At 40.8% G+C, this 25,628-nt stretch overlaps 1 protein-coding gene across 1 annotated transcript in view; it reads right to left on the bottom strand.

Annotated features, from left to right (window-relative positions):
• Positions 1-25,628, bottom strand: part of ASPP (Ankyrin-repeat, SH3-domain, and Proline-rich-region containing Protein) — a 687,069-nt gene that overhangs the window by 439,818 nt on the left and 221,623 nt on the right. Inside the window, exons 3-4 of the mRNA XM_072302246.1 lie at positions 21,308-21,464; positions 2,725-2,835 (exon numbers count right to left, since the gene is read on the bottom strand). Coding sequence (XP_072158347.1) covers positions 2,725-2,835; positions 21,308-21,464 — 268 coding nt within the window. The remainder of the gene's footprint in view (positions 1-2,724; positions 2,836-21,307; positions 21,465-25,628) is intronic.

Here is a 25,628-nt window from a genome sequence, read left to right as displayed (position 1 = left end):
CGAAGAGGCTTTCGGTTTGCTGGAAGTTACCGTTTTGTTTTATTTGTGTTTCGAGCCCGCGGGCGCGGATGTTATTGTTCCGGATGAGGCGCATCAAAAAGCTCTCAATTATCTGGATTCCGGAGGCCCCGGAAAAGTTTCACCTTTCCTCCGAACTCCGTTGACGAGAGTGTTTTCCTTCATCCACCCGTGACACGTGATCAGGGTGTCTACTAAAACAGGCTCGTCAAAAATAAGTACTTATACGGTACTTTTTCAGTGCATTCTCAAGAAGTTCAGTACCTCCTCAAGCAGAGAAATTCCGTACTTTTTCAGTAAAAACATTTGACAAAATTCGAAATGTTTCAAAAATTTGAAATTGCGACAAAAATGACAAAAATTAAAAAAATTCCGGACATTTTTGCGGGATTTCCGCACTTTTTCAGTACTTCCGGACCGCCCTTAAAAAATTTGTACTATTTCCGGACTTTCCGGAAATTCCGGAATCGTAGACACCCTGGTGATGGAGGCATCTACACGGAGTACATTACGAGTATAGCCCCAACATACGATCACGCCAGAGGATGTATCAAAAATACGTTTTTTTGTGAGGAATTTGCAATTTGACCGTTGATTCTTGTGTAAAAGTTTGCGAGAAACACGATGGTGCCACTGGTTTTCTCTGAAATCAACTCCCAAGCTCAAAAAAAGCTCTCAAAGTGAGGCCAAAAAATGGAGTGGATATCCCGCTTTACCCTGAGAGTCCACCTCTACATAAAGACAAACTCTCCATGCAAAGATAGGGAGCAAATAATTGACAGGGCTGCCACTTTATTTGGGGACTCCAAAACTGAAAACACGGCAACCCTGCTAATGTATTTGCTCCCTATCTTTGCATGGAGAGTTTGTCTTGGTGGAGAGGTGAACTCTCAGGGTAGGGCGGGATATCCCCTCCATTTTGGCCTCACTTTGAGAGCTTTTTTTGAGCTTGGGAGATGATTTCACAGAAAACCAGTGGCACCATTGTGTTTCTCGCGAACTTTTACATAAGAAACAATGGTCAAATCGCAAATCTTTCACGCATGCAACATCTCCATTCAGTGCTTATTCAGTACCTCCATTGGACGAGATTCGAAAAATTTCAAATATGTGAATATCTCCCGAAAAATGCGACAAAAATGACAAAAAAATGTAGAAAAATCTTGACCTCCTACCAGAATTTCCGCAATTTTTCAGTACTGTCGGACCGCCTTTAAAAATCAGTCCTATTTCCGGAGTTTACAGTACATTTTCTGGGCAAGTTTTGAAACAACGTATGTACCATTAGTTTCCCTATGCATATGAGTATTTTTACTGAAGAGCCAGAAATTTCAGTTCCTAATTGCAGAATGCAGTCCAATTAGGCAACGTCGCGGGACGGGCAACAGGACGTGGACCCGACGTGGACGGACGTGGACGCGGAGTTTGAGGGATGGCGGGCGACCTTGACGAAAAACGAGCGCGGACGACCCTCGCGGGCGGTCGTAAAATCGGGGGGTGATAATTCAATTTGCCATTCGCGCCCGCTCCCTCCCTGAGCCACCGTCGCGGCGTTGCATCCTTCCCGCCGTTGCCAGATCGTCCGGAAAAATCGCCGATTTCCCCATCGCGACGAGGTATAAAATATGGAAATCTCGCTCCTCGCGGTCGTAAATACGGGTTGGTTACCCGGGCGTGCAAATCATCACATAATTGAATTAAATCACGCTGCTCATGCGGCGGGACTAGCGCCACTCCGCCTACGTGATGCGAAAGCAGAGTTTCCGCGTCTCGGATCCGAATCTCCGCGGATCTTCGGCCCTCGATCCGAGTTGCTCGTTCACCCGGACCAAGCGACGGGTTTTGATCGAGGGGGCCGCTCGGGAAATCGGGGAAAAGTCGGAGCGTGGGTGGGGATATTTTCGCAAAACGGCAAAAATTCGATTTTCGCACAGCCTTCTTGTAGTTGTTGAGTTGTCGGAAAAACTCTAGAGTCCTTGGTAATGGACCAGTGCTACCGTGATAGCACAGAGAGCAACGAGTGTCAAATTTTCGAAATGGAGTTTCATTCGAAATTCGTCTGATCTCTTTTAGAGGAAATCACTGAAATAGCTAAAAGGGCGAAATTCGTCTTGTTTGTATCAAGACGAGACGTGGGAGAAAGCCATAAGTGCACTGGAAAAAAATACATTGGATCTAGAGTCCGGACTCTTAAAAACATCGACAAGAAAAAGTACTCTTGATTCAATCAGAATCTAGCTTAAATCAAGAACCAAGCCTCTTAATTTAAGCGGATTTCGTTTTGATTTAAGATTAAATCTGATTGAATCAAGAGTCCTTTTTCTTGTCAATTTCTTCAAGAGTCTGAACTCTAGATCCAATGTGTTTTTTACCGGTGTTTAAGAATTCTGTTGTATGTCCTTGGATCGAAATTCCAAGCAGTATTATTTCGCGCTCAGTCGCGCCCTTTGCACCATAATCGTAAAATGCGTCCGAGTGTTTCTGACAATCGAAAGTTCTGGTGTTCAATGAGTCTTTAATTGATTTATAACCGGTCAATGACTAAACTTTAATAAATTAACACAATTAACTCATGAAGAATTCGCACACGAGGTTATGTTAGTTCGTTTTAATTTGAACCAAGAGCTCGATATTATATTGAATGACGTAGTCACTAAATCAGTCTATTCGCAACCGTTCTTGAGAAAATGAGCGAAAGAAGCTTACCTTTTATAAATCGAGGAATGCTGTACCGCAAAATAAGTTTGACTTTATCCTGTTGCTGCCCCCATTCTTGGAGGATTTCCAAGGGTCTTTCGTCATCCTGGAGGATCCGTTCTGAAAAAATTCAAAGGAGACGGTCAGAATAAACTTTTATCGATGGCTCCGACCAAACTTAAATTGAATAAACACATACTTCCCTATCTCACAAATGTACTTTAAATCTGCTCGAACTTCGAAAGTACACTCGATTCATCTCCTTTTTGCGGAATTCCCGCACTTTTTCAGTGCTTCCGGACCGCCCTTAAAAATCAGTACTATTTCCGCACTTTGCGGAAATTCCGTACTTATTAAGTCACATACTTTAGAATCGCATCATCTTTTTCCTAAAACTCTTTTCGATATTTTTCGATTGCACTCGGTATATTTAATCGCTCCTCCAGGAAATTTATCTTAGACTCTAAATGCGTCGTGGTTGTTGGAATTACGAGTGGAAACTGTAAATTACAGGCGTTATAATGAAGAATGAGTTAACTTATTTTGGAACTACACGTTTAAGTTCAAGTGCGAAGTTGGCTAATACCATATCAGTGGCGTGGCGTGGCGTGAATGATCGATTATCGATATCTCGCCATTTGAAGCTATGGTAAAGAATCGATTGATAGAGTGTTCGCTGCGAACACCCTAATAATCGATCTTTTTTCATAGGTTTGGGTGGCGTATCAATCGATACACCGCAAAGCCACGCCACTGTACCATATAACATAGAAAGATTCGCTGATTCTCCTTCAGTTGACAATATTTCTGCAAAATGAGCTCCTGCAAGCGCGAATAGTGGTATCTGCACACACACTTAAAAGAGATAGTACAGAAACTTATCATCTGTAATTCTCGGTATTCTAGGATTGCGCGAAAGGTCTAAGAAAATATATGAGGATTGCGCGAAAGAGGCACGAAGATTGCGTAAATGGATACGTTAACGTCTGCTACAGGAATGCGCAAATTTAAAATGAAGTCAATCTAAGGTAGAAGTTTGGCAAAACAGGAAATAGTTGGAAAATAAATGAATTATTATGTTAACGCTATTTTAGGTTAGTTTGTTGACAAGTCATCGATGTCTCGCCCTCTGATGATAAATGAAGTAAAAAGATTGAATAATGGTCGTGGGTATAAACAAAAATATTCAATCGGGAGAAACGAGACAACGTTGGAATGCTCTTACGGCGTCGAAACACAACATAAGCCGTTAAAGCTCTATAGTTCGATGCCCCGATTATTATTACGCGACTTCGAATAATCGCGCTAAACACAGTTCGTCCGGCGTTAAACGTATATTAGCGCCTACAAGACGGCATGAATACTTCTCGCATTGCGCCAAACGCAGTGCAGTCGGTCAGTTGACAGTTGGCGTGAAACGCATATTACAAGACTACCGTAGGGACGCTGTAGGGCTATGTCATCATTCTTGACTTTCTGCTCCAGATTTTATCATAATTAAAAGGAAAATATGTATCCTCATTGAATCAATTCAGAAGCTCAGCTGATATTTAAATTTGTTTTGGTTACATTAGAAGAAAATAGAACGAACGAAAATATCGCGTCGAAATATTCCCGCAATCCTTTGCATTTTCAAAAAGGTAAAAAAGGGGGCAATCGCGCAATCCTATCGTAGCCGTAATTCTAGCTGTAATTAAGCTCCGGGTACTAGTTTCTTAAATTCGACGGTGAAGATACACAAAAAATACGCATATCGTCTGCAATGTCTCATAATTCCCGAATTTATTTTATTCTTTCGAAGAGAAAGAGAATTTTATAAAGTTGCAATGCTGATGCAATTAGGATGGATCAATAAAATCCGATTCGTAATGCTTGAACAGTCCCTTCCATAGATGAAGTAACTACATCTCAGTCTCTAGGGTGTTTCATTTGATCATTTCTGAAAGATAAAAATCACGGGAAATCCCCTGACGGGATTTTCACAGCCTTTTTTCATTTCTATAAAATTTATGTTTTTTCATTTGTCACGCACAAAGAGCAACAATGTGCACCAGCAACCGGGCGCACTCCCCATTGCTAAGGAAAATCGTCACATGGACGTATCAACGTTGACAAATTTTCATTATTGAACACCGATTTCTCCTGAGAATTTCTACACGTTCTCTGTGGGATTTCGCACAGAATTTCCTTCACAATGTAATCTCCTGTGTCTAAAAATTTTAGTGAAAAATACTCTAAACTTTCCGTATAAATAAATAATTTGTTAGAGGACATGTGGCAACGTTGCAATGATTATATGACGTTTCCACTTGATACAGAGGGTGGACGTAAGGCGTAGATGATAGCGGAAGATAATCGACTACAGCTGTGCTACGACCCGGCTCCCCCTCTGCCGATATTCGAGGCGCGAATAATCGATTATCGATATTTCCCCAATTAAGGCTGGCGAAAAGAATCGATTATTGAAGTATACCAGGTTTATCGATCATTTTCCATGGGTTTAAATGGCAGCTCAATCGATACATCGCGAAGCACGCCACGCCGTTCTTTCCAACCCCTCACCGGTAACCTGGTGAATTTTCATCTTGGTGATAGTTTCCCCTATGGAAATTGATTTATTCGCGCCGGTGGAAAATATGCGGCCGCGGCGGGAATAAAAAGTAAGAAAAGCTCGTCAAGAGCCTCGTTTCGTCGGATGCGCGGGCATTTTTTTGAGTTATGGCCTCCGTGGATTGTTGCCAAATCACCATTTCTCCCGATTCGAGCCCGTGTAAAATGTCCGTGTTTAATCGGACAATTTGGCGCCTTTGCCGCCGGGGGAGCGCCTTGCACGAAACCTATAACCATTAGAGGAGCTCATCCAATAACTTTCCCACTCGATAAGCCCCCATCGAGGAAGTTTCGGGAACTTTGAAGGATGGCCGCCTCCGATATGGAAATCGGGCTTTTGGAGGAGATCATGTGGCCTGGGGGAGGCGTAGGGATGGCTTCATTCTCCGGTCTGGGGAGAATTTTTGGGGGCTCTCTCGTGGCAGAGTCAGGTAATATACTATACGGATAGTTTTGATCCTTGTAAATTATGCACTGGAAAAAAAAGTCGCTTGGATCTAGAGTCCAAATTCTTAAAAACCTCAACAAGAAACATAGTCTTGATTCAATCGGACTTTTTGCTTGAATCAAAAGGAAATCCACCTGAATTAAGAGGCTCGGCTCTTCGATTCAAGGAAAAATCGGATGGAATCAAAAGTATTTTTTCGTGTCAATGTTATTAGGAGTCTGGACTCTAGATCCAAGCGATATTTTTTCCAGTGTGTTAGACACTATGGTTATGATCATATGACTAGCGACCAGGGTTCAAATTTTTCATGAAAAATAAAATCTTAAAATTTCATGTGAAATATGTCATAAACTTTCAGAAAAATGTGAAAAATATTAAAAACTATTTTTTGAAATTAAACGCGAAATTTAATTCAATAGGTTTCCTGCGGGCTGATTGTTGAAATTGATGGACAAAGCGATGGACAAAGAAATAAAGAATACAAAAAGGATATGGAGGAAATCCATTCGTGGAAGCGGGTGGTTGCAATGGATAAGAGGGTTTCAGGACATTTTGTCAACGATTTTTGTCCGCGCACCTTTTTTGTCCAGTAGTTTACGCCCACACGTAAAATAAGCAACAGTGACTTCGTCCAAGCGTTATAGTTTAGTCGGTATGTAACATTATATTGACAATATGGAAATGAGAAATTGAGAGAGAAAGAGGTGTTGTTATGGTTGCTCATTTTCTAAATGAAATGTTATTACTTTCTCCTTTTGAATCGTCTTTTTAAATTGTCATTGGTGAATATTTAAAAGAGGGGAAAAAACCAAGAAGCTCGCTAACTTTAGTTTTAACCCATTTGCACATCGAACTTTTAGAGTCAAATACGTCAAATTTTGAGCGTTTGGTTGTGCGTACACCTCGCTGCAGCACAATAAAAGCACAAAATGTAAAATAAAAAATTAAAGTGCTTTGGATATCATTAAATTTGACACGGAACCACCAGAATTTAAAAAAACACACATTATATTATTATTCTCCTTTGATAAATTGATACATATTTTTTCCCCATCAATTTAAATGAGAATAATCAATGTAGCAGTGTGAAAACATTTCAAAATCATGAGTTAAAAAACGCTGACTATGCGAGTATAAATATTAAAGCCTAACAGAGCGGAGCGGCGTGCTGCCAGCGCGAGAAGCTCACTGGCGCCTACAAACCTAAGTGGATACTTCACGCATTGCACAATGCTTGAAGTATCCACTTAGGTTTGTAGGCGCCAATGTAATGCGCGTTTCGCGCTGGCCGCCCGCCCGCCGCCGTGCGGCGGCGCCTGAAGCAACTATATCACAACAGAGGTGTTACACTATTATACGAAATTGAACGTATTAAGAATCACAGGCACCCTTTAAAAGTACAGATCTTTCCTCGCAAAATGAATCAAGATACTTATCGTACACAGGAAAAATCTAAGAGCCTCTTGCTGAGGCAAATAAAGAGGTCCATCCGGTTCAGGCATAACAAGGTGGGAATTTCTTGAAAGATAATTAAATCCTGTTACACCAAAGAGGTGTAAAGAGTTTTAGTGAATTTCGTCTCACGGAATTGACGCTCTCCCATTTTTACCTAAACTCTCGACCATGTGTAATTCTCCGTTGGACCAAACAGACAAAACAAAAAAACAAGCAAACCCTCATTCTTCCAAGACATTATACATTTTCATCCAAAAACGTCGTGAGCAATGGTCGTTTGTATTTACATGTGGGCCAATTAACTTTGGGTCTCAACTGGCACGTGGACCATAACTCCCGTGCCGAAAAAACGCGTGGACGTAAATTACTGGAAAAAGCAGGTGCGCGGACGAAAAATCGTTGACGAAATGTCCTATAACCGATAAGAGACGTAAGTAATAGACTAGCCAACAGCAACCCACGAGGGATCCCATGGTTAGTCCATCATTTACCCCCTCAGTCTATAAGAACCACCCATTTGAACCAATTTGATTGCTCAATACTCCCTATGTCTTCTTTGTTTATCAATTTCAATAATCAGCTCACTGATAGCTTTTCACATTCTTCCGATTATTCATAGGTTGCACACGGAGAAAAAAACCTCGTGCGTGGGACCCGAAGATTAGGTCATATGGATCTCTGAAGTTTTCGGATTGAGCATCTGAACACTTAAGGTCCAGCTGCTGAGGTTTGGATCACACATCTGAAACTTCAGTTCTACATCTGAAGTACTTCGGTTTTCACATCCGAAAAACTTCGGTTCTCACATCTGAAGTACTCCAGATGTAAGAACTGAAGTTTCAGATGTGTGATCCAAACCACAGCAGCTGGACTTAAAGTGTTCAGATGCTCAATCCGAAAACTTCAGAGATCCATACGACCTAAACTTCGGGTCCCACGCACGAAGTTTTTTTCTCCGTGCAAAAAGATTCTGGCGGCGTCGTTCCGTGCAGTTCCGTCACGCAGCAGGGTTACTCTCCGGTTCGTTTAAACGGGACGTGGCGGTCTCTCCGAGAAGAGAGGAACCGGAAACTGTCGAAAAGGAACTGGGAATTCCGCTCTGAGCTCCGAGATGCGTAAATATACATGAAACCCAAGGCTCACGCCTAGATAGAGATGCTCACTTTTCGCGATCGAGCAACGATGAAAGAAATCGGAAAGGAACCCCGAGAGACGAATCCTGAAGTCGCGGGTGGAGGGTGGAGGGGAGGGTGAAAGGAGGGGGAGGGGAGGGTGAAAGGAGGGGGAGGGAAGGGCACAATGACGGCGGCTCCGAGTATTTAGTGGCGGAATTAAGGACTTTTTTAATTGGCGGCGGCGGTGGTGATGGTGGGGGATGTCAAAGTGGTTGAGTGCAAATGGAGCGGAAGTTACAGCCGAAGGATTCGCTGAAATTAGAGCTTAGCAACTTTCCATTGTTGCCGTTGCGAGAAAAAGTTTGGCACCAGTGGTTTTCGACGGAGAGAAATTTCAGTGTGCACGGACAGGATGCGCGGGAAAAAAATTAGGTAGCATTTACCATATTCTAGCTAATAAACGGTACCAGAGAGAATGGTAACTTTCATTAAAATTATTGTGAAAGTACTTTTGCTGGAAGATACCATATTGTCTGGTTGTGCCGTTTTTTTACCAGGGTATAGTAAGTACTACCCAAATTTTTTTCCGTGATGTCTTCTGAAATTTCATTTTGGATTTTTCCGATAGTTTCCCGATTTTTCCTCGTGATTAAAGTGAAAATTAAGTTTTTTTTTTGCGCGAATGAACAGACACTCGTCCTACCTTCGTAGGCAACCGATCATCTGGCATGAAGTTGACTTAGAAGGTTGTGAATTGGAACCCCCTTAGCAGAAAACGAGGAGGAAGCCTTATACCAAATCGTGGATTGATGGGATAAGGCAAGAAATGAGGAAATGCGATTTGCCGGAGGAGCTCTGGCAGGATCACAACAAGACAGAGAAAAAGAGTGAAATTCACTATTGGCTGTTCAGCGAATTAGTTAAAACTAATTTCTTTGAGGTTTTCCGGCAGCTATTCTACCGCACTAGGGTAAAACGCCGTATGGGCCTTCAGGCGTTGCCAAATTTCCTTTGACAAACCACTAATTTTTAAGAAACTTTGGTAATATTTTTCTTTCGATTTCTCAGGTTATTTTGCTTGCAATTTGATCTAAAAAGTATGAAAATTTCAAGGAAAAATATCGCCAATTTTCCTCAAAAATAAACATTTTATCGGTGAAAATTTGGCAACTCTCGAATGTCCATACGGCGTTCTTCCTTAGCACGGCAGTATTGAATCACGGCTCAAGCTTTTCACCTCTTTTAAAAGCAGAGGCGGATCCAGCAATTAGGCAACACAGGATTTCCTCCATTTAAACCTATGCTAAATAATCGATTCTTGTTGGAGCACCTGACCCCTCCAAGAATCGATACATTTCCATAGGTTTAAATTGAAAAAAGACAATGTTGCCAATTTGCTGGATCCGCCAATATTTAAAAGTCGTTACTACGTTAAATTTTAAGGAGAAGCGATTGTCCATTTGTTAACGCAGCTGATTTCTCCCGCTACTTTTTCTCCTTTTTTTCTGCTTTTGTTTCAACTTGGAACCAGTGTAGACCCAGCACTATTCTACCATTCTTTCAAAAGTTGTTATGATACAGAATTACAGTACGTATATACTATATACTGGTACCTTTTGAAAAATCTGGAGCTACAGTTTCTGAGGAAGCAACACAAATCATTTCTAAAAACTCGATGTACCTCGCAATCGAACAAAACCGCGTGAGTCACAAACAAAGTTTATCCGCAAGATATTTGTCAAATTGACCAGATGACGCAGGTCCCTACGCACGCCGCCACTATCACTGAGACTAGTATTTCGTACTGAACCTACACTTGTACTTTCGTACTATATCACTGGGATGAAGGATCAATTGAGGGGCTTGGAGCAAAAGGAGCATAAGTGCAGTTTTTGCTATTTCGAGAAAAACGTGTTTAAAGTCTCAAAATTACATGGAGCCTCATGGTTGAAAATAAATTCAAATTTACTTTTCCATTATTAAAAAATGGGAAATTGGGAGTGAATTTTTAACAGAATACATAGTATGCCTGGTTTTAGTTGAAATCATTAATACACCTATTTCTTCCAAAACTGTACTTATGCGCCTTCTCCTCAAACCCAACTATTAATAATGTGATTAAAATCACTTTTAACTCTTATTATTTTCATTTTTAACTCCCTATGCTGCTTCAACACTGGTTTAGGTAATTCTTGGCGTTAATATCCTCATACTATAAACGCCGGCTGTGAAGAAGTCACATAAGAGTTTGAAAAGGGACTCACCCCTCCCTTTTTTGTCCTTAATGTGAAAAATGTTACAGCAAAATGGATCGCGTTAAGCAGGAAGGAACCAAGCCACATTAGCAATTGACAAATTTAACAACTTATTTTTTTTAAATGAAAACGGTTGGACGGATTTTTGTGCAAATCAAGTGAATTTTCTGCATAACAAGAAGCAAATTCCTTAAAATTTTCGGTTAAATCAGGTAAAAATTCAAAGGTAAAGAAACAAGAGGGAGAGTACTGATAATTAGACTGCATTTTGCAATTTGGAACTATAAATTCTGGCTCTTCTGGAAAAACACTTATGTGCATAGGGAAACTAATGGCATATACGTTGTTTTTAAACCGGGCTAGAATCTATAGGTCCAAATTGCAAAATGTAGTCCAATTACGATTTGAATTCAAACAAACGGCTCTATCTTCTTGAATGCAAGGTGTCAGCTAGCACACTCACATAAATGTGTACTGAAATCACGGAAATCATGGGTTTGGTTTGAATAGAGCAACTAAACGAACTGCCTGGCAAGGCGGATGGTATCGCTGGATTTGAAGGCGCTCCAGGCCGCGTTAATGCGATTGTCATTTTTACTTGAGCAATTTATTTTCTTACATGACAACGGTTGTACGGATTTTTATGCAAATTCAAGTGCACTTTCTGCACAGTCAAATTCCTCAAAATTTTCGAAAAAAATACCCGCACAAATGCTCTCTTAAAAAAATCAAATTGCTCGGTTAAATTTGGCAATATCTGATGTGACTTGGTTCGTTTTTGTTAAACGCGGTCCAAATAATCATCAAATTTCGAGCCCGCCCTCCCTCCCTCCCCCTCACCACACGGAAATAAATTAAATGTTGATTTATCATTTATACTGTTAAAAAAGATGTCCGACAAGTTTCAAATGCTGATTTTACATTTTAACAAATGCTAACGTAACTATGCCCACTGCAAAACGTACAAATTAAAATGTTATGTCAGCATTTTTGTATTGTAAAATCAGCATTTGAAACTTGTCGGACACCTTTTTGACAGTATAAATGCTAAATCAACATTTAATTTTTTTCCGTGCACCGCTTTTTGAGTCGCGACTACATCACTCAACACAGGCATATTAACGAGCAAGGCAGGATAGAGCATTTACGATGTGCAGGAGCCGCGAGATCCCCACGGTGACGTCACACGCGAGGATGACCAATCAGAGGGGCGGGAAAGCGCGGGACCGAAGGGAACATACTCGCGGCGGACGAGGAAGGGCCCGAGCCAGACTGAAGTATGGACACGAGGTTCGTTCGATTCAAATGCTGGTCGGTTGCCGTTGACTGCTGACTGTTGACACACCGAGTTTTCGGTTGACACGCCATGGTCGCGGCCAGCCGGCCACGAGGCCACTACAGCACAGCTTTGCCAAGTTCACTTCCGAAAATCAAACATGGAAGGGGCGGCATAGAGGGTTTTCTTTTCAAACTTGGAGGAAATCCTTCTGAGGGGCCGTCCCTAAATTACGTACCTATCAGAGGGGGAGGGGTCTTTCCCAGCGTTCAGCGGCGTTGCAGGGGGGTGAAAGATGTAGCACGAAGAGTTGCGTAAGGCCTTAACGAGTTTAAGTGAGTTTTTTCCAATTTTCTGTAGAATTTTACATCGGTCGTCTTCAAAAGTTATGAAAAATCTCGAAAATATTCCATGCAATACTTTCACTTTTAATCACAAAATAGAAATGCCAGTCCGTTGTAGTTTTCCGCCAGTAAATGTAAGGTGATACAAATATTTAGACATTTTTTTATCGAAATGGGGGTCCGGACAAATGTTAGGTAATTTTTTAGGGGGAGTCTAGCAAAGTGTTTTGAAGCGTTACAAGGGGTCGGGGGGTGTCAAAAAAATTGCAAACTGTAGCGTTACGTTATTTAGGGACAGCCCCTGATGAACATACACTACTTACAATGCGGTACAGAGTATACAGAGTACGCCCCCTGGCTGCTGCGTGGCCCTTAGCCCTAGAGGACGCTTCGCACCCTAAAGGGCCACTTTCTGGGGAAATTTCTTGCACAAATTATTTTCACAATCGAACTTTTCCAAAAGCTTGCGGAAAAATTACGGTATTTGCTTCCAAGTTCACAAAATAAAATGCCGCAGAAAGAATAAAATCAGAACCAAATAATACCTACAATTGAGTAAATGAAAGGATGATGGCCGTAGTATGAAAAGGGACGTGATATTGAAAAAAAAAAAGTACATCAAAACGAGAACTTCACAATAAAATTATTGTATGTGTGGCAACCATGCATGAAACTTAGTCGATTTTTCATCCAATCTCGCGCGAAAGGTGAAACCGAGGTTGCCACGTTTCTGCGTACACAAATCAAAGACCGAGGATAAATCAATGTGACCTTGTTTCGAAGTCATGTATTATATTTAGTGCGAGATTGGCGGCTCACTCCTCAGAAGTAAATAACTCGATCCACAGCGTTCCGATCGACTAGAAAATAACACGCCCTTCTTCGATCAAGATCATTTGACTAAAAAGCGATTAACTTCTACTTGACCATTGGCCTATCTCACAATATGAAGGCGCAGTAAAGATTAAAAGCCCCCCCATCCCCCCAGAGAAAAAAGAATCGAAAAATTCACGTCTACTAAAAATAGTTTGCTCCGTTGAAAAAATGTCTTAAAATCAACTGCTCGTTAGTTTTTTTTTTTTTTTTTTTTTTTTTTTTTTTTTTTTTTTTTTAAATGCTTATTAGAGAAGAATTAGCGTCTTCTATGTTTGTAAACTTGGTTTCCCACTTGTCAAAAAACCAAAATTTACATAAACTTGATATGCGTCTTTAAACAATTAAATTCAAAACTTCTTAATGTAAAATATTTTGTCAGAATACTGAATTTCATATTCAACGAATTTGCGAATACGGTATTTAAGGTCAGGAAGGAGAGACAAATATATTTTCCTCTTTTCCTTCTTTAATTAGTCTATCATTTCCCCCCTTGGTCTTGAATAATCACCCGTCTCAACCCTCAGGTCGATCTATTTTTCCTTCGTCTTCTTTGTCTATGGCCTTTCAATTTCAACATTTAGCACGCAGTCTTTACTAGTCAATATCAGTGGGCTGATTATTGAAATTGACAGAAATAGCGATGGACAAAGAAGACATAAGGAACATGGAGCGATCCTATTGGTTGAAATGGGTGGTACCTGTAGACGAAGGGAGAAAATGATGGACTAACTATAGGGTCTCTAGTGGTTAGCCGTTAGTTATAGTCTATTACGTATAATCTTCGTCCATTGCAACCAACCGCTTCGACCAATAAGTCTCTCGATGTCCCTATTGTCTTCTAGAGTCCCTTTATACTGAGAGTCAGGACAATATGAATCCATTTCTGATTGGTTCCCGTATTTTAGGCCTCCTTAGTGTCATAAACGGGAATAAAGATTACATTTTCACCGATTGCGAAGATTATAATCTAGAATGGACTGGGGAATAACGGGTTCGACAAGGAACTAACAGAATGAGAGAAGGGACGGAGAAAAGAATTTGAGAATGAGCCGATCAAAGATTACGAAAAACTGTCAATTTGTGTAATCTTTATTCCCGTTTGTGACTCCATGAGGGGGTGTTGTCTTGACTCTCAGTATAAAGGTACTCTATTGTCTTCTTTGTCCATAGCTTTATCTATCAATGTCAATAATCGGCCCGCAGGTTTTATGTCTGTGAATGACCTATATTCGGTGTACATGATGAAGTCCCCTCGGAGGGTTTTAACACAGATTTGGCGGCGAGGTTCTGGTATCAGTCACCGGGAACATTACATGACCAGCGTCCATTAATAAACATAAGTGTGCAGCGGCCAGGCCGCAGCACACGTTTCCTTTTTTCAAGAAATTACTTTTTTATCGATCTCCGCCCCGCTCTCTGTTCCCGCCGACTCGATACGAGAACGCAAGGTCCCGTTCCCTTGTCGAGCGACGAGCTTGCGTTCAGAATAAAAGGGTGGGGAAGGGAGGGGATGAATACAGTGAAAAGGGGAGGCGGAGAAAGTGATCGGTAAGATCTGAACTAGTGATGGCGAGATCAAAGCGATTCCTTCGATACATCGATAGTGGAAACAATAATTGAGAAAACCGCATCGATGTTTAGCGTCGATATTGAATCGGAATCGATTTTTGAGGCATAATAGTCGATTTCTCTTATTTTAGTTATTTTGCTTTGGATTTTGCAAACTCGGTTGATCTGGTGATGGCGATTTCAAATAGATTTCTTCGATACATCGATTTGTTGGAAATAATAATCGAGAATATTGCATCGATTTTTCGGGGTCAATCATGAATTCGAATCGATTTCTGAGATAAAATCAAATAGATTAGTGGGAATCGATTTTTTTTCAGAAATCGCCATCCCTAATCGAAGATAAAATGACGATAGATAACTCGTGATACGTCCTTTCGAACTTAGGACCGAGAATATGATGGTCTTTATGCACATACACTTTTAAAATCGAGGAGTGAGATTTGGTCTATGTAGCGTTCAAAAACTCCGAAGATTGCAGAGTGAAATTAGTACCCTTATAGCGTATGACACTCCGCAAAAAGAGTAAATTCCGCTCCGTAATAGGGTAAGTAACTCCGTAAAGAGAATCGAGTCCACTCCGCATTCGTCGCAATCGCAATCCGGGTTTTGGGCACAGCATTTCACTCCAAAATTTTGATGAGTGTAGGTGCATTTATCGATGAGCCATATACGGTAGCTAATCCATGCAAAATATAGCTAGTCTAATTGTGTTCCCTACAACACTTGGTTCTTTTCTTATAAACGCTGTCTTTTATTTTTTCGGAGAACGTAAAAACATTTGAGGGGCTTGGAGGACAAGGCGCATAAGAGCAGTTTTTGAAAAAAATTGAATATTCATGTACTCAACTAAAACTAGTTTGAAAGTATATTCTGTGAAAAATTCACGACTAGAATCCAACCTTGAAGCATCAAAGAGTGAGTTTAGACATTCTCTCCACACTAGAAAAAAAAAACACATTGGATCTAGAGTCCAGACTCTTGAAAACATTAACAAGGAAAATGACTCTTGATTCAAGCAGATTTAAGCTTAAATCAAAAGGAAATACGCTCAAATTAAGAGACTTGGCTCTTGATTTAAGCTTAAATCTGATTGAATCAAGAGTATTTTTTTTTGTCGATGTTTTTAAGAGTCTGGACTCTAGATCCAATGTGTTTTTTTCCCAGTGCACCATGAGGCTCCATGTAATATTGAAACTTTAAACACGTATTTCTTGAAATAGCGAAAACTGTACTTGTGCACCTTGTCCTTCAAGCCCCTACTGAGGGGACACCGATAAAAAAAAAAAAAAGGAAAAAAAGAATATATTGAAAAAAGGGAGAAAAAACGAAAAAAAGGTGCTTCATGTATACTTACAGGCCCTCAAGTCAAGTATCCGCACGGGGGATAAGAAACAGAGAGCTCGAGAGCTGACCTAGCTAAGTTTAACTTGAGCTTGAATGGAGTAAATCAAGGTAGAGGGATGCGTCACGTTTCAGTAACAAAGCGTGAAAATCGGCATACGAGATTTTCCTGTTTGAAACTGGGATAAAGAATCGATTATTAAAGGATACCCTGATATCGATAATTTTCCACAGGTTCAAACGCCGGATCGATCGACTCATCGCAAAGCACGACGACACTCCGCGTCAGGCTCGCTGTGGAGAGGACAGAAATCCATAGAGCGCAACATGCTTGAATCGTTCGAAACGCCTTCGAAAGAGTGGGAGGCAACCTGGCTGCGCACTGATTGCTAATCCTCGGCGGCTCGCCCGTTAGCAGCCTCTGCGTCTCCCATTCAAGTGTTAAAGCTCTGACGACCTTAATTACTTCCTGTTGAATGTGCATTCGGAACCATTTTTTCCCTCTAATTCCCGCCGCCCGCGTCTCTCACACAATTCGTCGCCCTCCTGACATAAAGGCGTAACTTCGTTTCGCGACGAGTCCTGTTGTCCCTTTAACTCAATGATTTCCCGAGCTCATCGGGTAGTTACACCCCTTTGTAAGCCGAGCGACGAATTCGTTGCCGCCCTTCAGGGAAAATCGCGTACTTTGAATCAAGTTTCTCTCGATTTACACTGGATGCTATACCGATTTATGCTGGATTTTTAAAATGCTGTGATCGAGTTAGTTATATAACGCCACACGGAAAAAAAATTGCTGATTCAACAATTCAATTGCTAAAAACAGTGAGTGCAATGTTCCAACGCAGATTTTACAACAAAAAATGCTACTTTAACCACATTGTAAACTAATTTAACCACGGGGGTGGTTAAAGTAGCATTTTTTTGTTGTAAAATCTGCGTTGAAACATTGCACTCACTGTTTTTAGCAATTGAATTGTTGAAACAGCAATTTTTTTTCCGTGCACCCCTCTGAAGTAAGAATGCATCTCAATTTCCACGTGATACCTGTTCTCCGTTTAATTTTATGCGTTTTAGGGTTCATAAGGAAATAGAGATGTGACCTTACATCAGGGGAGCGACGATCTGTCTGCAGTCGAACCGTAAAGTTCCTTCGTTTTTCTTTAAAACATATAAAGACAGCGAGAATAATTGTGGTCAGATTGTGGTAAAGAATCAGCACTTTCCCCCTTTTAAACCTATGTAAAATATCCAAATTTCTTGGCATAATCTGGCAACCTGAGCGAGGATTTGGAAACGTCTCGAGATACGTGTATTACGACTTTCAAGATTGTAATCGACAGCGACGGCACTTCTGCATTTAATTTTTCAGAGAGGGCAATATTTCGAACATTTTTTTAAAATATCTCATATTAGATTTTGCTTCTTCAGGAGGGTTTATATAGGAGCGGAAATCTTTAGACATAGCAAACAAAATACGCTTTTCCTCGTTTCACCTCGATACGCACTTGGACGAGGAGAAAACAGTGTAAATAGATTGCATTTAAATGTTGTTGCCACACAGTGGATCGTGTCAATTAGAGAGGTCGGACATGAAATGTTTGATAAAAACTGCGAAATTTAATGTTTATATCGTCACACTTTAAATTTCAAGGGGTGCTCATAGAGGCAAATTTCACAAGTAAACCAATGGAACCACTTTTAAAACCTCAAAATTATGTATAAACGGAGTTATAAGCTTTTAAAGTTTCCGAAGTTTGTCCGACCTCTCCCATTGACTGGATCCACTGTGTGCCGGTCAAAAGAAATGCAATTTCCTCCGGTAAATTTTTAATCGAAACAAGAGTTCATGTCGTCAGCAATTCTACCGAACAGTAGAGAAGATGCTAACTCGTCTTAAAAGGCCATAAAAAAGAAGCTAAGATCGAGTTAATTTTGTCCTAGTTTTCGGAGAGCCTCAACGGAATGAATTAATTACTTCTTCCCTCATCCTCGTTTCGGAATCAGTTGCCGCCTTTCATGCCTTAATTGCACTTTATCACGCTGCTGCGCCGAAATGAGGAGGAAATCTTGCACCAACCTGGTGCACTTGCATAATCGCTCGTCCGTAAAATGTTGAGCGTAATTTTCAGTCCTTTCGAACATTTTTAACTTCGACCTTAAAACGACAAGGTCTGTCGAGACTGAAAAAGGACGGAATACGTTTACACAAGTTAATAACGAAGGGATATTACAAGCGGACCACGTTTAGCAGAAAGGAACCAAGCCACATCTGCTATTGCCAAATTTAACTACCGTATTAAATTTAACTGGGCAATTTAATGTTTTACAAAGGAACGTTTTTGCGGATTCCGTTGAAAATTTTAAGAAATTTGCTTCGCACTTTGCAGAAAATTCACTAAAATTTGCACTAAAATCCGCACAACCGTTTCCACGTAAAAAATTAAATTGCCCAATTAAATTTGGCAATAGCGGATGTGGCTTGGTTCCTTCATGCTCAAAGTCCAAGTATGATTTGCATGAATAATTTTAGATCCTTATTCTTGTGGTTGCCTAGAGGTCAAGAACTACAAAACATGCGGACGCGTGAATTCTGGATTGATAAAATCCAAAATGCGCAAAATTCCAATGGCTGTGAAAGCGCCAAAAGCGCAAATAAAGCGCCCTCAATTAGTACTGCTAGCGACAAAAACTAAGTGAATTTCATTATAACATCTATGGTTGCAACTATTCGGACTCCACGGATGGAGAGTCAAAACGCCTTAAAGTTGGAGGGTATGCAACACGGACATCCTTAGAGCCCGAATAGTTGCATCCAGGATCTGTGATGAAATTCGCTTAGTATGTGTCGCCATAGGCGGTTCTACGGGGGTGCCAGTGGGTGCCAGGCACCCCCAAGCAAAAATTAAGTACGGTTATCGGAACCGTAATATTACTGCGTTTAAAGATTCTGTATTCGCTCACACTGAGAAAAATCCCAGCAATTAATTGAAAATGTTTTAAACAGAATTAAAATTGATGGCCGTGTTTCATAAAGATTCCACTGTTTTTTTATAGTAAGAATGTAGTTTTGAAGGAAAGTTTTGCTGAAAATTTTATAAATTCAATTTACAGGTATTTAAGTGGAGAGGAAGGAGAGAAAAAGAGAAAGAAGGGTAGGGAAGGGATAAAACTTGAGAGCCGAAACTTAGGCCTCCCCTGAGCGACCGTCCCCTTTGGAGCCGGTCTCCGACGTTTTCCACCTCTGGGCACCCCCAAGAATGAAGGTCTAGAACCGCCTATGGCATGCAACACTATCTGAAATCATTTCACTCGTTTTCTTACGTCTTAACTTGACCTAGCGCTTGACTTAGCTTCGCGCTCTCTTAAGAGCGCAAAGCGCCCTCTGGGGGTTGGGCCACGTAGCGGCCAGGGGTCAAAGCCCCTTTTTTATAATATAAAACGTAATTTTTGTTTTCTCAATATAGCGGTGCTTTCCTCACGCGAAGCGGCAACGCGAGGCTGTACCCATCCCTCGGTGGCGGGCAGTTAGCGGTGAAGCACGCGGCTGCGATGAATTTTATAGGCTAGTTAAGAGAGCCCGTCAACCTGGGGTCAATTGCCCGACGTCCCCGCCGTCCCTCCCGCCGGGTGACGGGACGTCGTGCTCACTCGTGACCCCGTGACACGCAGACGCGTCCCTCATGAGGGTGGCGCCACGCCGACGTCAACTCGACGTTCTCTAGGTCGCGCCACGACAGCAAGTCGGGATATTTTACCTGTAAGTATACTCAGTGCCGTGGCGTGCTTTGCATTGCATCGATTGATCTCCCGTTTAAACCTATGGCAAAGGATCGATAAACAGGGTTTTTTCAGCTAACACCATAATAATCGATTTTTTACCGTAGCTTCACATGGGGGAAATTCGATAACCGATCATTTCTCCCCCCCACCCCCCACCCCCCGGGTTAGGAATGTATGGATTCGATCAAAAAATGAAAACGTGAACCAACCAAACGACGTGAATCGGTCGCGCGTGAGTCCATCGAAAACCCCGTGAATCAATCGAATTTTGTCGATCGCATCACATCGATCGTCTTTACTTTTCGACCGATTCATGTCGATTGATTCGACACCGGTTTTCTCATAATTTGTCGATCGAAACGGTTTCGATTGGTTTACGTCAATCGATTCGCATTTTTATTCTTCGATCGATTCATATCGATCGAATCCATACCCTCCGTTTCTTTACCCAAAAAAGGTAAAACATCTCTGAATATAGCCGTAATGGGTAAAAGTTTTGCTCGTTGCTAGATTGTGTCTTTACGTGCATTTGGAGATTCTTAGGGGTGCAAACACGGCTATTCGGTCGAACGCACCATGTGATTCGAGATCTTTCACTTGTGAGTTTAAAACTCACTAAGCGCGGAAGTTGTGTGGTTACGTGCTTTTGGAGATTCTTAGGGGTGCAAAAACGGCTATTCGGTCGAACGCATCATGCTAATCGAGATCTTTCACTTGTGAGTTTAAAACTCACAAAGCGCGGAAGTTGTGTAATTACGTGCCTTTGAAGATTCTTAGGGGTGCAAACACGGCTATTCGGTCGAACGCATCAAGTGATTCGAGTTCTTTCACTTGTGAGTTTAAAACTCACAAAATGCGGAAGTTGTGTAATTACGTGCTTTTGGAGATTCTTAGGGGTACAAACAAGGCTATTCGATCGAACGCATCATTTGATTCGAGATCTTTCACTTGTGTGTTTAAAACTCACAAAGCGCGGAAGATGTGCATTTACGTGCGTTCGGAGTTTCCTTGGAGTGCAAGCATGACTATGCGGTCGAAAGCATCATGCGAATCGAGATCTTTCACTTTCGAGTTTAAAATTCACAAAGCGCGGAAGATGTAGTTTAATTGTTTCAGCAGATAGACTGCAAAAGTAAGTAAGAGTTATCAAAACGCGATTTTGTTACAAGCGCGATTGACCGATTCTCACCATTCCTAATTTCCGGTGAGATAAATCACAAATTTTCACATTTGAAAAAGGCCTTAGAAAAATCGAAGATATCGGGTGGCTGATGATGTAGAACTAGTAGGAACTTAGTTAGCTAGAACAGCTAGTACTTAGTTAGCTAGAACAGCTGGTACTTAGTTAGCTAGTATTAAGTCGATAAACTCTTTTTTCCGATTACACCTAATTTTAAATTTTAAATTATAGTCTCTGTTCTATTTAATCTTATTTTCATATGCATTTAATGTAACTCCTAATTTTAAAACTAAAATGAAATTTATTAATAGGGTTCGTAAGCTTGATGGTGACTTACCGCATTTTGGTGCCCATGTTTCGACCAAGGTGCAGATCTCGTCGCCAGGGTCTCTTACGCACTCGATCACATCGCGACACGTCGTGGCCGGCGTCACCGGCACCTCCGCCACATCCTCGCACCCCGGCTCCCCCTCCACAAAGATCCGCACTATCATCTGAAACAAACGAAGTCACACACATTAACCCTTTCCGGAATAAAAATTACGGCAACGAATCAGATCAAATGGGAAGAAAAACTTGACAAAAAAGGAATCTAACAAACAAATTGAACAATAAACAAGTTGGATTTTGCAATCGCTAGCGATAGCAATATTCGTCATGGGAACGTTAGCTTCTGGGATATGAAAATGTTAAGGTACAGTTCGTTTGTAGTATCTTCTGAATTGAAGGGGCCATGTAATTTTGTGTTGACATCTCTTTTTTAACATTTTTAATTATTTTCTTTGCATACAAGAAAGCTGTTATGTACCAATTATTTATTTTCGTTGGATTATATATGGTTTTCGGAAGTTAACGCATTTAAGTTTCAGGTTCGCTTTTTCGGCGTAAAGTATACATAAGGTGTCCCAAAAGCACCGGGACTTCTTCTGTAACTTCGAAAGTAAGATAGATACAGACATGATCTTGATTTCATTTTAAAGATCAACTCAATACCTATCGATTAAACCCGAGATCAGCTCAATCGGATAAAAATTGACCGAGTTATGGCAATTTGAAATCAGCGAGGAAAGTTTACGCCTACGGTTTTTAAGGAAGATTCTTCATCGCCGTAAATCGAAAAGTCGGCCGATAAAGCGATGCTTATTGTGTTTTTTTTATTTTCGAGGTGTCATTTATCAACATTTTGTACCATCAAACACAATAGTTGACAGTGCGTATTATTGCAAAGTACTAAAGGAGTTGAGAATGCACATTTCCCGGAAACGGTCGGACTTGAAAGCTTCGTGGATACTCCATCAAGACAATGCGCGGCCTCACACATCGAGCTTAACACGTGAATTTATGAGTAAAAATGGAATTGAAACAATCCCTCATCACCCTTTTAGCCCTGACTTGGCTCCATGTGATTTTTGGATGTTTCCTACGCTTAAAAAGGAGCTTCGCGGACGAAGATTCGTATCGAAGACCGAAATCCAGAATGCAATTCAAAACTTCTTCAACTCCATCCCAGAGGAAGAATCAGGAAAACAATGTTGGATAAGTGGCAAGAGCGCATGAAAAAGTGCAATCGGTTGGATAGACGGTAGGTACTTTGAAAAGCAAAAGGAAGTTATGGAAGATTCGGAGGAAAGTGGATACGAATATTAACTTTTTGAATCCTGGTAAGCGAAAAATCTTCCTAAAAACCGTAGGGGTAAACTTTCCTCACTAATTTCAAATTGTCATAACTCGGTCAATTTTTATTCGATTGAGCTGATCTTGGTTTTAATCGATAGGTATTGAGTTGATCTTTAAAATGAGACCAAAATCATGTCTGTATCTATCTTACTTTTGAAGTTACAGAACCAGTCCCGGTATTTTTGGGACACCCTACGTATGATATTTTTACTCTACACATATGCCCGAATACGCATCATAAGGGACCTATGTGATTCCTAAGTTGCCAAGTATTAATTATTGTTAGATGATTGGTCTAAAACATTCAATACAACCAGTAAAAATTAACTGTCTCCTACGAGATTCGAACCCCCGCTCGCACAAAAAGGGACGTCATTAAAACGCTAGTAAGGTGTCGTTGACGTCTGAGCTATCTCCGATCACATGATGAACTGGAGAAAAAAGAACAATTAAGTGATCTCGGACGCTGAGCGGGGCTTCACAAAAGGCGTCCTTGAAGTTTCGGCGCGGTTCGGCCCTTGCGGTAATATGAGACAACGGATGAACCGCATTTCTCTGTGAGACATTGTTTGCCTATGCTTTCATGTGTCACAAGGTTCATCTTAGAATGCATTTGCTATCGCGGCAGTAAACTGAGGCAATATTTCTGTATTCATGGATTAAATCCATCAATCGAGTTCTGATTTTGGCTCATATATCCGTAACGGGTCCTCCAGAGCGATTTTCCACCTTGTACGATGGTTTTTATTTCTTTATATCTATGTTTAAAATTTGAGGTGGGATAATGGCGGCTTCTCAAGAGCACCGAGGTAGGCGATCTTTTGCACCAACGAACAGAAAACTGATGGCGAAAAATAACCAATCAGAACCTCCCAAAAAAAAGAATTTGCCTAAAAACGGAACTTCGTGATTCTGCGCAGATTTACCAGTCAGACACGACATCTCAAGCTGGAAAAAAACTCGCTGAAAGCGAATTTTAGCAATCAACACAACTTGACGTAGAGACATGATTGGCTAAAAAATACAACGGTTTTTGATACATCGGAAAATCAACCAAAAATCGGAGACTGGGCGAAACGCTCAAGGTCGCAGAGGTATAGGGAATCCCATAGCGAAAGCAACGGAACGATTCTAATATCATGGGGAACTCCGTTCCCATGACAAAACACACTAAAATACCAAAAAAAAAACAAATGGGTATACAAGGGTAGAGGAGACATAAAACAACCAGGACGTTTCGGGCCAAATACATGCCCAATTGCCCATTCTCAACTGGAACAGAAGCTAAAAAATGTAAAAATTAAAACGAGAAAATGAGCATGCAACTGACCGAGGTAGGAATCAGTGCAAACTGAAAAACAGAGCAAAGATGGACAGAGGGGCACTATCACCTCTTTGATAATAGGCCAACCTCTACACTCACCAAGGAGTATTTATAGAGGCTCTTCTCTACCACAGAAAAACTGATGATAAGATGCGCTCAATCCATCAAAAAAACTGAAAATGTCTTGATTGGATCCAGAGAAAAAGGTACACGAGTGTTAAAAAAGTAAACTTTACAGGAGGACAATTTGAAAATTCACAACTAGTAAAACAGAGGATTGAAAAAAGGGTCAGGGCCTTTGATTACGCTTACGAAAATGTCAGCTGACAGCGATCTAATCGTCGGAATCACTGGTAAAAAGAAAAAACAGAAAAAAAAAATGAGTGGCCCAAGTATCATGATTTTTGAATTTGCAGCCAGGAATTTGCTTTTTTGATACAAGAAAAAAAAAGGTTGGGTTTACCAAAAACGTAGTTGTATTAAGCAGCAAAATTCTTCATGATTGATTAAAAATACTTCTTGGTGGCAAATTCAGGATTCTTTTTTTTCAGTCATGAAGAAAACTTTGAGAGTATACCTGATCTAAAGAACGTGAAAACTAAATATTGAAAAATCTGAACATTTTTTACAGGTGACTCCTCTTAAGTTAACCAGAGCTCACGTTAATTTTTGATTTTTTCCTTACGATTTAACACACATTAACCCTCTCCTCAAGGAAAATTACGGCAATAAATCAAATCCAGTAAGAGGAAAAATTTAAAAACCCTCATGTGCCCTTATCGAAACGAAAGGATCTCTTGCGTTCTTTGTTAGGAAAAAATTAAAAGGTAACGTGAGTTTTAGATGATTACTTAAGGGTAGTTACCTATAAAAAATTTTCAAATTTTTCAATTCTTAGTTTTTACGTTGTTTGGATCTGGTATACTCTCGAAGTATTCTTCATTCCGACGATTAGACGCTGTCAGCTAACATTTTAGTATAAGCGTAATTAAAAGCACCAGCCCTCTTTTTAAACTCTTTTTTATTAGTTGTGTATTTTCAAATTGTGGTCCTGAAAAGTTAACTTTTTTATCACTCGTGTACCTCTTTCTCTGGATCGAATCAAGATATTTTCAATTTTTTGTTGTATTTTATTGTTGAATTGGACAAATGCGACGTGATCCTCTCATCCGACTTGTTGATTCGTGTGACAATCCGCAGAGAAAAGAATCCCCGAGTTTCGTGGGAAACAGAAACGCTGAAACCTTATTTTCTGAGTTTTGATCGAATGCGACTTGACTCCTCTCCGCTGAATTCAGGACACTCGTTATGAAATTATAAAGGAAAATAATTCCCTAGATTTGCCAGCGATGCCGACAATTTATGCTCCGCGATTCCGGACATAAGACAAAACTGTCTCCGCTGGATCTTCGCCAGGCCCTGTTGCCAAACCGCCCGGAGGCGGCACCCCGGAGACGAGTCATTTTTCCATTTTTCCCGGCTTCGTGGCATTTCCAGTCGTAATCCTAGTTCTCACGCTCATCCTGTGACTTCTGAACGCTTAATTCCCGCGCTTAATGAGCTGTTTGCCGTGATTTATGCGGGCAACTTTGAAATTTCTCGTTCCTCCCCGGGAGCCAACTTCAAAAAAACAAGAAAAAGGAGAAAAACCGCGCCA

Source organism: Bemisia tabaci, chromosome 7 (genome assembly GCF_918797505.1).
Source record: "Bemisia tabaci chromosome 7, PGI_BMITA_v3".
Classification (NCBI taxonomy): Eukaryota; Metazoa; Arthropoda; class Insecta; order Hemiptera; family Aleyrodidae; genus Bemisia; species Bemisia tabaci.
The sequence above is the reverse complement of the archived record's forward strand: the minus strand, read 5'-3'. Positions and strand labels throughout refer to the sequence as shown.